Source organism: Agelaius tricolor, unplaced genomic scaffold (genome assembly GCF_023055355.1).
Source record: "Agelaius tricolor isolate 1412-34295 unplaced genomic scaffold, bAgeTri1.0.p SCAF_12, whole genome shotgun sequence".
Lineage (NCBI taxonomy): Eukaryota > Metazoa > Chordata > Aves > Passeriformes > Icteridae > Agelaius > Agelaius tricolor.
In genome coordinates this window covers 14202695-14216283 of record NW_027269272.1, presented here as the reverse complement: position 1 = coordinate 14216283, position 13589 = coordinate 14202695, and the positions used below count along the sequence as shown (strand labels likewise).

Below are 13589 nucleotides of genomic sequence, written 5' to 3'. Positions count from 1 at the left end.
CTCTTAACACTGCAAGCTGGTTTATAAAAGGTACAAACCTAAAGTTTTGAAATCCTATTCTTAGGAGCCAATTTGAAAGCTACAGTAAGTGACTTGACGAGTCACAAGTATCTAAATGCTTACCCTTTGCCCCTGTTTACTCTCTGCAAGTGACCACATTTGATACAAGAAGAAACAGCACTCTGCATGTTGAAAAACTAGCATTACCACACTGGCCAGAATCACCAGTTCAACTCTTTCTTGTGAAAAGACCCTATTAATCTCAATTCAAGAAGTTAAAAGATTAACTAACCCAAAACTGACTACCCTGTTACCTACTAAGGAGAGGAGATTGTTGGGAAAGGCACACTACAAAACACAGCACAGCTCACAGGTATCTTTGGCAGCTGAATTCTAATGAATCATTTCTGTAAAAATCTTTCAAAGGAGAGCATCCTATTGCCTTATTCACTCTCAATTTCTCTGGGACTCCAGGAAAGCTCACACTTGAGAATGCATGTAACTGTAAAATAACTTTCATTCCTTTATTCAAACTTCACATATACAGTGGAGAAAAAGACATTTTAAAATAGATCCATATAATTATATGGATTTTTGCAACATATCAAATTCAGATCAAAATTAAGATATACACTGTATTTCATAACCAAGCTAAAGCTTAAGTGTGTACTTTGTTTGTGTAATAAAACCCAGGAACTACTCTGAATACTGGAACATTCACCAGTCAAATTCCACCCAGTGGGAAGTTTTTACAGCAATTTGGAGGCGCAGAATCCCTCTTTACAGCTATACAACCACACTGTAAACAAGTATTGGAATTAGGCAGTTTTCCTTCTAGCTTCCAAAAAGCCTTCATTTTACAAAATCAGTTGCTGTAAGTTGCAATGGACACAGGAAGATTTAGACCAGTGGTTTTCAGTATGGAAGTTGCCAACCCCAAAAGAGTAGATCAACAGCAGTTATCTTTAATAAAGAACAGCCAGAGCCTAAGCTCAGCACATCTTCAGTCCCGATGTGTATCCTCGTGGCTGGGTGTTTTTCCTCAGGTGCTAACAGCACAAAAACTGTTCATGCAACTGGAAAGAACCAAACGTTTGAAACAAGAGCCAGAAGAGTAACAGTGGATGTGATTTTAAGAGAAAAGCTGGAGGGAACTTGCACGTTCTCACAATAAGCCAGAGAGAGCTCCACAAAACAACCAGTCCTGATGGAAGAGGTTATGACAGTTAAATGCAAAGTTCAAGTTAGCTGTTTCCAGTGTAAAAACACTCCCTCCACTAGATGTTAGTACTGCTTTAGTCAGAAACTAACAACCGATTGCAAACACCGCTCTTAAGAAATAACACAGCTCTTGTTCTAAAGACTGGGAAAGTGCAGGCAAAAACGTACTGAAATCTAGATTAACAGCTCAACACTTTACAAAAAAAAAAAAGTTGTAGGACTTGAATAATCCCTTTTTAAACTGCTTAACACATCTGATAAATAGCTTACATGTCAATCTGATATACGCTGTACCGTTTGGCTCTTGAATCCCAAAACTTTCCATATGAGACACCACGCCTAGAACACTCTCAAATAAATAGTGTAAAACCAAAAGATAGTGAGTGTTTCAAAGCAAGAGCAACAGTACATCACGCAAGATAATCAGCGCTATACAGACAGGGAATGCCATTCTGGTTGAACAAATTATGAAGCAGTATTCTCCATGAAATACTAGGCACAAGAATAAATCAATTAGACAGTGTTTTCTGCCTAATGGACAAGTCTAAAATTAACATTCTTGGCAATACAACATTGTAACTGATATGCTTCTTAACATTTAAGAGCCTTAATTGCAAAAATCATGAAGCGATGTTTATATTTGTGTCTTTGACAAGCAGTTACAGTTCTGGACAGATTTCTTCTATGCTGTGTGCTCCACTTTCCAGCTGGTCACGAGTAACATGTGCTGCATAAGAAAGATTATAAAAAATAGATAATTCTTCATATCCATTGAATATTTTCACGACACACACAAATATCCTCCTGAAACCATCTTTACTTCTCCAAAGATAACCCATCTTAGCAATGTATAAGCTTTTGGTTGGAGAGTGCAGAAACATCTAAAACAGTTATTTGACCCTCATGCTCTAAAGAGAGGGCCAACACCACTGTTGAGCACACTAAGCACTGAGTGCTCAGCCCCCTGGAACTGGGAGGATTTAACTCAGGTGTTTAGAACTAACACATGAGATTCCTGAAACACCAACAAACATAGTACTTCCCAGGTCAGATTTCAGCTCTAGATGGGGTACTTGAAATAAAAAAACCTCAAGTTTATACATGAAGGAGTACAGTCGTGTGTTTTCAGGAAGTTGTTAATTCATGCTTTTCAGCAAAAGCACTGCAATAAATCAGAGGAAACTCCTCCTCAGTGCTGATCAAAGAGTACCTCATCAAAATGATAATATTCGTTTTAAAAAGCCAGTTAGGCTTGGGCATGAGTTAGATTTGGTAACATGCAGTTTAACAAGCATGTTAAACAGAACAGTTAACCAGCAGAGCTGATTGCTGTGTGCTCCCAGCCTTCTCACTCAATTCATCTTTAGGGTGATACTTGTCCTGGTTAAGAAAACACAACATATTCTGCATCTAGCAAAGGCCAAAGGGCACACCCAGTCAGTGACAGCTCAGCTGCTGGGTGCCATCTGAGCAGGGTTAGCAGAGCAATGCAGCTAAATGAACCAGAGAAAGAGAACAATAGTCTTACTGCTTGTCAATTGAACTGCTACAGACAACACCCTTCTGCTACTTTTATGTAGCAGAAGACAGGTATGAACTGAAGTCATCATGCTTAAATTTACCTACATCAGGAATATTTCCTTCAGTGATTTCCAAAAGAATTTCTAAAGGGAAATTTTTTATGGAAAGAAACAAAGGTCACTTCTGCTGGCAAAGTCTATTTATGTTATCCATGGAGTCATAAATAGCAAGTAGCCAGAGAAGGTGAAATGCTGAAGCAAGCAAATGTAGAATCATAGACTGGTTTTGCTTAGAAGGAACCTTATAGGTCATCCAGCTCCAATCCCCCTGCTATATGCAGTCTATTACAACTTATACTTTGTTTTCCACAAAAGAGCTTGGCTGCTGGAATCCATACACATGGCAACTTGAGGCAAGAAAGGAATGATCCATCCATTTAAAACACCTGGTAGCCACAATGGAGACAGGAGCAAAAATATACAAAGAGTTCTCACCATCACTGACTGGACTGGCCATCTTCATTTCAATCAGCAAGAAATCTCAGTCTGTAACCAAGAAGTGCAACTTGTATTAATGGATCTGGTGGTATCTGACAGGAGCCTCCTTACACCTGTCCTAAGTCTTTAGCCCATTCTTTGAAAGCAGAGTGTAGAGATTAGAAGTGTACTGTTAGTTTGACTCAAATACAAACCAGACAGAATTAGAGGGTAGAAAGAAACATCAGGTAAGAGAAGCACAGAATCTGTAAGGACGGATAGAAAAAATTCCAAGTGAGAAGAGATTCTCAAATTGGCTGAAAAACATCCCAGGAGCCAGTGAAACCCCAGAGTCACAACAGAGCACTAAGAAATGCCTCTTATGTCACATCTTTACTTGCAACAGTCGTCACTACTACAGAAGTCATGTTACTCCATTGGAATAAAAGGACCCTGTATGGCAGCTGTCACTCACATAGACTGACTAGCACAACAGCTCAGTGGCAGCCACATCATCTCATGATCTTCACGTCTTCCCAAGAACTCAAGTCAAATGGAAGAATTTATAAAAATACAGCTACAATATACATGCAGAAAACCCAGGATATTTTCGTTGAAGTTAAAAGCAAGCATCAGTGCTTTTAGTCAGTTTAACAGAATGATGCCAAAATGAGCCATTGCAAAAATCAACTCCTGTATCACCCAGTACAAGAGTAAGGAAACCCTCCCTTTTCTGCTCTAGACAAAAGCACTTTAAAATAAAATTTCAAGTCAAAGAGCTCTTTGAAAGTTATCCAGGTGAATAATCTTTCCATATACTGTTCTCAGGAACATGAATAGTAATAGGATTTTGATTTCCTTCTGCAAAGGAAATAGCCTAATTTTTAAATACTCAAGTGCTTAATGTAACCAAAAGCACAGCATGACCAAAAGTACAGTGACCAAGAACCTGAAGTAGCAAGTGTTAAATCCATCTATTTGAGAAACCTTCTGTAGATCCCATTAACATTTATTAATAAGGAGATTCTTCTGTACCCTCAGAATACAGATGAGAGCAAATAAATAATGCAATCTCAAAAAAGTTATTTCAGTAAAACTTTGACATTAACACAACTGTGTGCTGAACATTTCACATCTCAGTGTAGGAATTTCTTAAAATGTGGGCAGTGACAGAAGACTGGTTTATTAACATTTTTGTTCACATCCCATCATCCTTTGCCCAAACCTGTCTCATAATCCATCTGAGGGCATTCAATTCACCACCTGCTACAAAAGTGAGATCAGTACTTAACCTCAGAAGAACTGATCAAGGACAGGGATTAAAGGCTGTGATAGCTGATATAGAGATTAGGAGATAACAAAACATGAAGGTTTAAGCAGAATGATAGAAAAGTCAAGAACTGGGAACTACATCAGCTTAATGGGAAGCATTTCTATATGCTATGGTGTGGAGGTGAACCAGTTAGTTAAGAGGTTGCTACACTGGCAGACAGTCACATTTATGGAATCTATTAGCCATGAGCAGTCTAAAATTGATAATTACCAGTTGTGGCTCTGAAGCTGGTTATGAGGAAGGTGGAATGGACTTCAACAATAGAGATGGAAAAATGCTGCAAAGGTCTGCCTTCTTTCCAGTGGCGAATGCAGCTGGGGAGCGGAGTTGCCTCTGTTTTACAGCAGAGTGCAGAGAGATGGCAGCTTCAGGCCATGCAGAAGGCTCATACGGTTGGCTGCTGCAGCCCTCCTTTCCCCTGGAGAGTGAAGTTCTAGTAAATAGCCATTATAAGGCCTATGTTCAGTTACTGGATAGTCACTCCAGTAATGGGTCTCAGACACATTGCTAATGACCCTTTCAGAGCAATTGTGAAGGAATTAGTCCTCTTGTAGTAAATAACAGGACGAAAAAGTGTAATCCACAGAACTTAAACACGCAACTTTGCAAATCTCCTTTTTATTGCGTGGGATTTAAATGAATTTTAGACAAATTCCTAGTTCACATGGTTGTGAAAAGCAGATGTGAACCAAGTTAAACCCATGCAGCATCTTCCCAAGTCTGCAGACCATGCTAATATCTCATAGCTTTGCCTACCACAGATGAACAAGGCTTACAGACTTCACTGCCACCAGTCTCATGAGCAACAGATGTGTGGTTTGTTTATGCCAAAAATTTATTCAAAGTGCTGTTACATAAAGAGGTGGGGAGTGACCTGTAATTATTCACCAGAATATCACCACAAAAGTCTAAGACTTTTCACCCTGAGAGAAGTTTAAAGATGAAAGAGAAGGTGTCAGCCTCTACAGCTTTATGAGTTTCCTATGAAGAGACAGCCCTGAAACAGGTTCCAGCAACAGTTCCCACTTCTTCAAATATCCCAGACCTTCTTCCAGTAGCTGCACTAAAAGTAAAGTTGAGAGTCTTATCCCATATTAGAGCAATGAGCATTTCTGCTCAAGGACAAGTCTGTATTGAAAACCTAACAGCAGTTTTACATTACAGTGTTTTTCCTCAGGAAGATAAATACAGTCCTCTGAACAGGGAGGAAACATTGATGGTAATCTTCCATTGCTGGCTACAGGATAGATTTGGAGCAGAATAGGAAATGACCCACAACAAAAAGCCAGGCTCTACCATGTGGCCAATAAAGTTTCAGTACAAGACAGCTCCTCATTTAAAAAGGATGCTGGCAACTTCACTACCCAAAGTCAGCTACGTTGGGAAAATGGTAAGAAGCGGAAATGTTTGATTTCTCTTATGCCACAACAAACACAAGCCTACATGTTGTTTATCAACACTGAGTTTTTGTTCCATGCTACAAATCTACCTATCAAGATAGAGTGCAACCTTACTCATGGAGTGTTACATACATACTGTACTCCTTCCAGTCATCTCACACCTGAGTATATTCATTTCCCAACAGCTCAAGGTGTTTTTTAACTAACCAGTGGCTCACCGTGTTCGGTAGCTTCTGTATTCATTGTTTCTACATCTGCAGCATCACGCATCTCTTCATCCTCATCATCTTCCTCTTCTTCACCATGTAGTTCTTTTGCAATGAGCTGCCTTGCCAGTTTGATGTTTCTTCCTTCATTGTAGTGCATTTTTCTCTTCATTTCAAACTGTTTCTTTTTCTCTGTGGGCAAACAAATGGAAATCGTTGTTCCTTCCCTTAAAAAAAATTAACATATCTTCTTCAAAGAGGAACTCACTGAATAAAAATTATTGTCTTCAAGCAGTGGAGTGTTCTTTTAAAATGAGTCTGACTTACAAAAAGGATAGTAATTGGAATCTCAGAAGCACTTTTATAAGAACCTGTTTGCAACTAAGACCAAGTCTGAACTACGAGAAGCATCTGGTAGAAATACACAAAACTCTGAAGTTTCACAAGCCTTGTTTCTAAGTAAACTCAAGGACAAATTGAGACGTACTGCTGGGACAGAAGATGAACTTTTGCAGATGTGTGGCTTGACTCCTGGCTAGCCACCAAAGGTCAGGATGACAGATATATTTACCACATGTAGAAGAAAATATTTTCCACTTTCCCCATGGCCTGAAGCCAGCTCTGCTCCATATATTAAACATCAGCATATCCAGCAGTAATGCATTATAATTCAAGTAAATTTTGCTTACACCAGCCCCAACACTTTGTTATTTTCCTTCCTTTAGTATAGCAAGGTTTCACACTCAAAGTTAAGGCCAGGAAATTTGAGAAGCACCAGCTAGATAATACAAGCCTGAAACCTTAGAAGTATTGTTGTTTCACTGTTCCCTGAAAACGTTGTAGTGCAAGTTAACATGAAACAATAGCTCTGTTAAAGATGCTATTTGCTTTGGAATAACTGTAGACTTCCTACTGCATCCATCTACCAGTTGCTTTGAGAACAACAGAAAGATCATCTGTACATTTGCAAGCAATTAGCAGCATTTTATTTGTAGTTGCACTCACTGAATTACATCTACCTGAAATATGTTCAATTTAAGAACTATTCCTTCAGCCCCAAACGAGAACTTCTTATTTGAGGTGTCTTAGCAGGAACTCCCATACCTTAAGCTTGTCTACAAGGAGGCAGCCAACAACAGCAAATTCCTGTTTATATGTAGATCCCAAACAAAGCATTCCAACCAGAGACAAGCAGCATATTTGTTCAAACATGATTTATCTCTATTTTCAAATCACAACATTTTTCTGATAGTACTTCTTCTTTGCAAATATTTCTCACAGAAAACCTGAAACTATCTGTAGGAAAAGAGTCTAAACAAAAGAAAGAAAACAACTTATGCCTACCCCGTTCTTCAGGTGTTAATTCTTCATCCTCATCCTCCTCCTCACTGCTTTCTTCTTGCCTTGCTATAATCTTGGGTCCTCTACCTTCAGCTGCAGCTGCCAGTCTACATAAATCATGCAATACAAAATGCTGAAACAGCAAGTTTTTCACTATTTAAAATACATGACATTTCAGAATACTCATACAAACAGTTTTGTTCATTATTCTTGCCATATTTGTATGTAGTAACAATGTGCAAGAGATTTGAATTACCAGTAGCACTATCAAACACTGATAACCACTTAATTTGACAATAGCAGAAATGCTTCTAGAGAAACCAGCAACAGCTTTCCATAAAGAAAATCTACCCCAGGAAAGAGCACATTTTCTTCACATCTACTCAGTTTTTATTATTACAATACTTACTTTTTACTCAACACATCTGCTCTTAAGGGCTCGCATTCTGAATCACTCACTGGATCCTCATCATCTTCTCCTGTCATGCTTGGAGGGCAAACAAAAAGCAGCCTCTTTTAGTAATTTGCTCCACTTTGTAGTTTGCTCAAGAAAACAGTCAAGTTAAAACACTCAATTAAAAGACTCCTTTAATGCTTTAAAAGCTTTCCAAATCAACTTTAAATATTGATATGACATTATATTCTAGTACTGAAAAAAAAATAAAATCAATAGAAGTCAGACTTATTTATTCCATTCAAAGGCTAAAGCCTGCTAGAACAAACCTTCTAAACTTTGTCCTTCATACTTTGTCCTTTCAGACTGTCCTCCTTATTTAGAAGCTTTGTAGATCTGAGTATGTTGCATACACCCAGCAGGCCTGCACAGTAATACTAAAACATCCACAAAGTAAATTTTGCTCTAAACCCACAGTTCCACCTGGCAGCACACAGACCCACACTTTAACAAGCATACCTGTGGTAAGGAGTGCTTGGCTCATCGATTTTCATCAAGCCATAATCTTTGCCTGCAGGGTGGTACGTAGCAATGATGTTCATTTCATCCCACTTCTGGGACTTTTTACTGAAATAAGAAAAGAAAACTGAATTTTCTTCTATTCTAAAACAATTAGTTCTGCTTTACCACAGAGGGAATTTTTAAAACATCATCTGCTCTCTACTACATACTAAGCACAAAAAATACTGTTATGACACACAGACATGTTCAAAGTAGGACTATTAAATAGTGCTCTGTACATACTTAGGTCATAGCAAATTATCAGTGCAATTTAATTTCCCTAACAAGTCACAATTTCCCTAAACAAACTCAATTATCTATAAACATATTCTTATTCATATAATTCAGAGACTCCTGGTCTTGTTCAATTACTATCTTGTGAACTGCTTGATTTTACAGTAACTTGCAAAAAGAGAACTCTTCTCCCTATTACACCCCACAAGACTTCAACAGAACCCAATCTTTCAGTTCACCTCTGCTGAAGAAACTGGAATGATTATTGGCAAAACTGTTACATAAACAATAGAAACCAACAAATCCCCTCCTGCAGTGACATAAGTAGCACAGAACAAGCTGATTATTAATAGTGCTTTTGTCATCCTAAATTGGGATAATAAGCCAAGTGATTCACTGCTATAATTAAGCCGAGGGAGTTTCACATTTTATACAGACAGGCACCAGTGATGCTACATTATCTAGAATTTTCTTAGTCAACCAGAAAATGTACCATTTTATGTATATTTGAAGAAACTAAATCCCACCCACACTGACTGCTCACTGACAAAATACATAAGCCACAAGAAAAGCAATTGCCTTGTGGCCAGAGAAAGAGCCATCCCTCCACTGATCTAAAAGCCACAAAAACTGTTTAATCAACACAAACCACCATGTTCCACATTTTCTCTAAAAAGGTTATTGCAAATTTCATATAAGGTGGTCTTTCCCTTAGATTAAGCCAATAATTTTAATTTCAGAATAACACAAAAATTTGACTAATTAGTATATTCTTGTTGTAAATTATTAGTTAAGGAAGCAAACATTACAGGACTTTGTGAGTTTTGTGGGTGTTTTTGTTTGGTTTAGGGTGGTTGTTGTTTGGGTTTTTGAGGGGGGTGGGAGGGGGCAGTTGGCTGGAAGGCTTCCACTTAACTGCTCTTGCTCAAACACAGACCAATCCAATAACAGATCTGAAAGATATTCAATCTCAATAACACAAGTGCTCTTAGGCAGAATAAGATCTGTAAAACAAACTTGATAAAGCAAAATTCCAAGCACAAACTACATTATACATTTACAAGATCACTGCATAATACAATGTAGGGGAAAAAAACTAAAGAGAAAAAAAACAGATGTGGGGGTTGATGCTGAATCCTGCATGCCACGGGCTTACACTCCAGAAATTAATACAAACTGAATGATCTTAATCCCCCCAGCACACAACAGGCAGTGCCAAGGTCTCATGTTTGAGGCTTCAGGACCATTGAATCATTTTGTGCAAACACAAGGGCTGCAGCATAAGCGGACAACACGTGAGTCAGATCGCGGCTCTGGCAGGGCGGGCAGTCATGAGCTCCGTGATGACAAAGCAGGAGCTCCGCTCCAGGAACGCCACTCATTCAAAACTGTCTGCTTAGGAGTCGAAAAATCCCCAGCTTACCCAGGTTAACACAGCCTAAAGTTCTTCCACGACCAACACAAGATGCTGCCTGTGTTGCACAGTGAGGAATTTTACCAGCCAGAGCACTTAGACAATGGTACACAGGGTACACAGCCGCTGTAAAGAGCCAGAGCTCAGCTGACAAGGAAACACAACAGATGGAGACATTCCCTTCCCATGCCTTGGGTTCACTTGCCCAGAGCACATCAAGGTTTATAGCCCAGGCTCCCAACTCCACCTAATAATAATACTGGCAATCTTGGAACAATTCCTTTGGCATGCACTGTGCTGGAAATCAGACAGCCCACACTGAGCAACTCAGTGAGTCATGAATAAAAGACTGAACAACTTTTTAGTGGCTTAGTTTTTCACACTTATTTTTTCAAACTCAGATTCCAGCACTAAAAGCCTTGGCTGTGGAACACCTCCCAAAGCACAACCTGAAGTTCACCTAGGGGGAAAAATGCCATTAGTGGCAAAGAGACAAACATGTAATTTCACCCCTGCTTGTAAAAAGCCCTCACAGGAGAATGACTAAGTGCTCTGAAAACCCACACCTCCCCTGTTTGTTTCCAACTTTGCATGCTTAGGCATGTCTGCACAGCACAACACTAATGACATGGCTTAGGACCATCACAGAAAAATGCATCCTGACACCCCTTCAGATGCAGAAATAGGAAATCTAATCTTCCTTAGGAAAATGAGATTTGAAAAAATCTCATAAGTGGTCATTTGTATGTTCTCACAGCTTTAAAAATATACAATAACTTCATCTGACATCACAGCAGGACAGGCAAGAAGTTTCAGCAGCAGTAACAGCCAAGGAACGCCTCTCACACCTCCCTTGCTCCTGCCTTAGCAGACTCACCTCTTCCAACACAGCTGCTTGTGCACACACACACTTCCACAATTCCTTTGTAAAATATCACACCTGCTCACTCACGGGCTCTTACAGTGGTCTGAAGGAATAAAATACTGTACCCTAGTGTGTATCCAAGAACACATCTGCCATTAAACCACCATCTCTTAGGATGTAGTTCCAGTGGTGTCCCACTTTGTCAAGCTTCATTCTTGCATCACATTTTCATTAAGGAAATTTTCCAAACAATGTTACCATCACTAACGGCAGCACAAGGTCAGTAATGATGCAAGTACATGAGAGCTCTGAACATCGTGCTTTAAAAGATGACAGCTGACACAATGAGCTCTTTCATCTACAGATATTTTTAAAGATCTTCAGACCTGAATGTCAATATTAGAAATAAGCAGAAGAATTAAGAAAACAGATACCTGAATTTATTAACTAATCTTCAATCTCAAAGGAAAATCACAACTGTACTACTTAGCATTCTTCTAAAACCAAAACTGTTTAGCTGAAATCAGAAACAACACTGATATATTGAGACATTGCCATCCAAAGATAATACCTGCACAGAAACCAGCTTTATATACCCTGCACTGATCTTTCCAGGAAATTTTCTAATGCAGCCTGCCAGGTTTAGCCAATATCTTTCAACTTGCAAGGCAATTTCAGAATTAATCTGACTTTATTGGCTCACAGGAAATTGGTAAACAGGAAATAGATGCTGGACTCTAGCCCCCTGCTTCCCAAGAAATTACTGTGTGCAATAACCAATATACCATACACTCATCAGTTCATATTCCAACTTCTACTCATTTTTCAACATGGTACAAAAGAAACTGCAGAAAATTAAACACAGGCTACCAACAGCCAGTTGTAATTTATGTCTGGTGTGGTGCTACACACATCAAGCTACATATCAGAAGTGAAGAAAAGGAAAAGAAAAAATCACGTTTGTGTAACATATTGCTACTTACACTCACCTGTTTCAGAAACATCATCTCATTCATTCAGTTGAAATTTTTCTCTGGAAAGCAGGAGCAGCTAACACAAGCAACACTGCAACCCAAAAGCTCTTCTTTCTTACCTTGCTGACTTTAGACTACATTCATGACTTAACTAGGCAAAGATGAAAGGAGTACTACCATAATAATAAAAAAACTGACCAGCACGACCATTTTATTTTATCATTACTTCGCTCCTTGCAATACTCAAAAAGGTGCCGAAAAAAGAAAACTGTCCAAAGCCAATTTGTAAACAGTGAGTTCAGGTCAAACCTTGCTCATCATAACTTGATGGGGAATCAGAGCAACCGCAGGCAGCATATACTGGGAGCGTGAGGAAAAGTGTAGGATTCTTAACCAGCAAGGACAGGTGCTGGCCAGCAGAAGACCACTTCTAGCATATCTGGACTAACTAGGCATGTTACAATTAAACCAAGACTTTCATGTCATTCAAATAACAAACCACAAGGCTGTGCACATTCTCAAGTGTGAGATTTTCATGGATGGCTCCTGCCCAACCGAGAATACATCTTGATGATGTTTCAGCCCAGGAGAGGTCCCCTCTCCAGAGACATGCTTTTGATTACAAGAAATGAGCTGCCTATGAGAAGGCTGAGAATAAATCAAGCGCATTTCCCAAACTGCGAACTATCCTCGTAGCATCGGCAAAACCCTTTGTGAGCTGCCACACTCAGCAGGTGACATCCACTTCTCGGCGGGAGCCACGGCGACATGCGAACAGTGCTCCCCGCCTCCGCTCAGGTGCACACCCGGCATCCCCGGGCTCCCAGCGGAGCTCCGGCCCCTGCAGGAGCTGCCACTGCCGGATCGCGGCATCCCCGGGCTCCCAGCGGAGCTCCGGGCTCGGCAGGAGCTGCCACTGCCGGATCCGCACCGCCGAGCGGAGCCGAGCTCCGGGCCCGCCGCCGCACGGGGGGCACGGCACGGACCCCCGCCCCACCCGTGCAGCATCCCCCGGGCACGGGGCACAGCAGCAGCCCCGGCTGGGGACGCCGCCCGGCGGATCCCGCCCGGCGGGCCCCTCGAAGGAGCAGGACGGCCGAGGGAGGCCCTGCGGGGACCCGCCGCCGCCCACCACCACCGGGGCCTCACCCTTGCTCGTCCTCCTCGCAGGCCTGGCTGGGCTGTCGCGCCCCCACGGCCCCTCCCGACGTAGCCTTGCTGCCGCTCTTCTTCAGGATGCCCTTGATGGGCCCCCGCCGCGTCGCCGAGGCGTCCGGTACCGACGGCTCCTCCATGGCCGCGCCGCCCGCCCGGTTCCGCCGCCGCCGCCGCCGCCACCGCCCCGGCCGGGCCCGCCCCGCGCCAGCGCCTCAGCCCGCGCGCCTGCGCCCCCTGGCGGCCGGCGGACCGACAGCGCCCCCTGCCGCCGTGCGCCGGCGCGACCGCGAGGGGGCGCTCTGCGTGCGCGGGGAGCGCGGACACGGACACGGGGATAGAGGGACACACGGACACGAGGATAGAGGGACACACGGACACGGCACGGACACAGGGATAGAGGGACACACGGACACGAGGATAGAGGGACACACGGACACAGGGATAGAGGGACACACGGACACGGGGATAGAGGGACACACGGACACGGCACG

General features: G+C 41.7%; 1 protein-coding gene across 4 annotated transcripts; it reads right to left on the bottom strand.

Moving 5' to 3' along the window:
* Window positions 1-499: 499 nt before the first annotated feature.
* On the bottom strand, window positions 500-13290 carry PPP1R2 (protein phosphatase 1 regulatory inhibitor subunit 2). 4 transcript variants are annotated; one of them, XM_071437725.1, is made up of 7 exons: window positions 13090-13289; window positions 8412-8519; window positions 7908-7985; window positions 7502-7605; window positions 6159-6349; window positions 3237-3287; window positions 500-1948 (listed from the first exon to the last, which is right to left on the bottom strand). In XM_071437725.1, exons 1-6 carry the CDS (start codon window positions 13233-13235, stop codon window positions 3270-3272), a joined length of 645 nt encoding a protein of 214 aa, XP_071293826.1. In that variant the 5' UTR covers window positions 13236-13289; the 3' UTR covers window positions 500-1948; window positions 3237-3269. The 4 variants fall into 4 exon arrangements, with proteins under 4 accessions (XP_071293826.1, XP_071293827.1, XP_071293825.1 ...); XM_071437726.1 differs by having other exon boundaries at window positions 6170-6349; window positions 13090-13288; XM_071437724.1 differs by lacking the exon at window positions 3237-3287 and having other exon boundaries at window positions 6170-6349; window positions 13090-13290.
* Window positions 13291-13589: the final 299 nt, after the last annotated feature.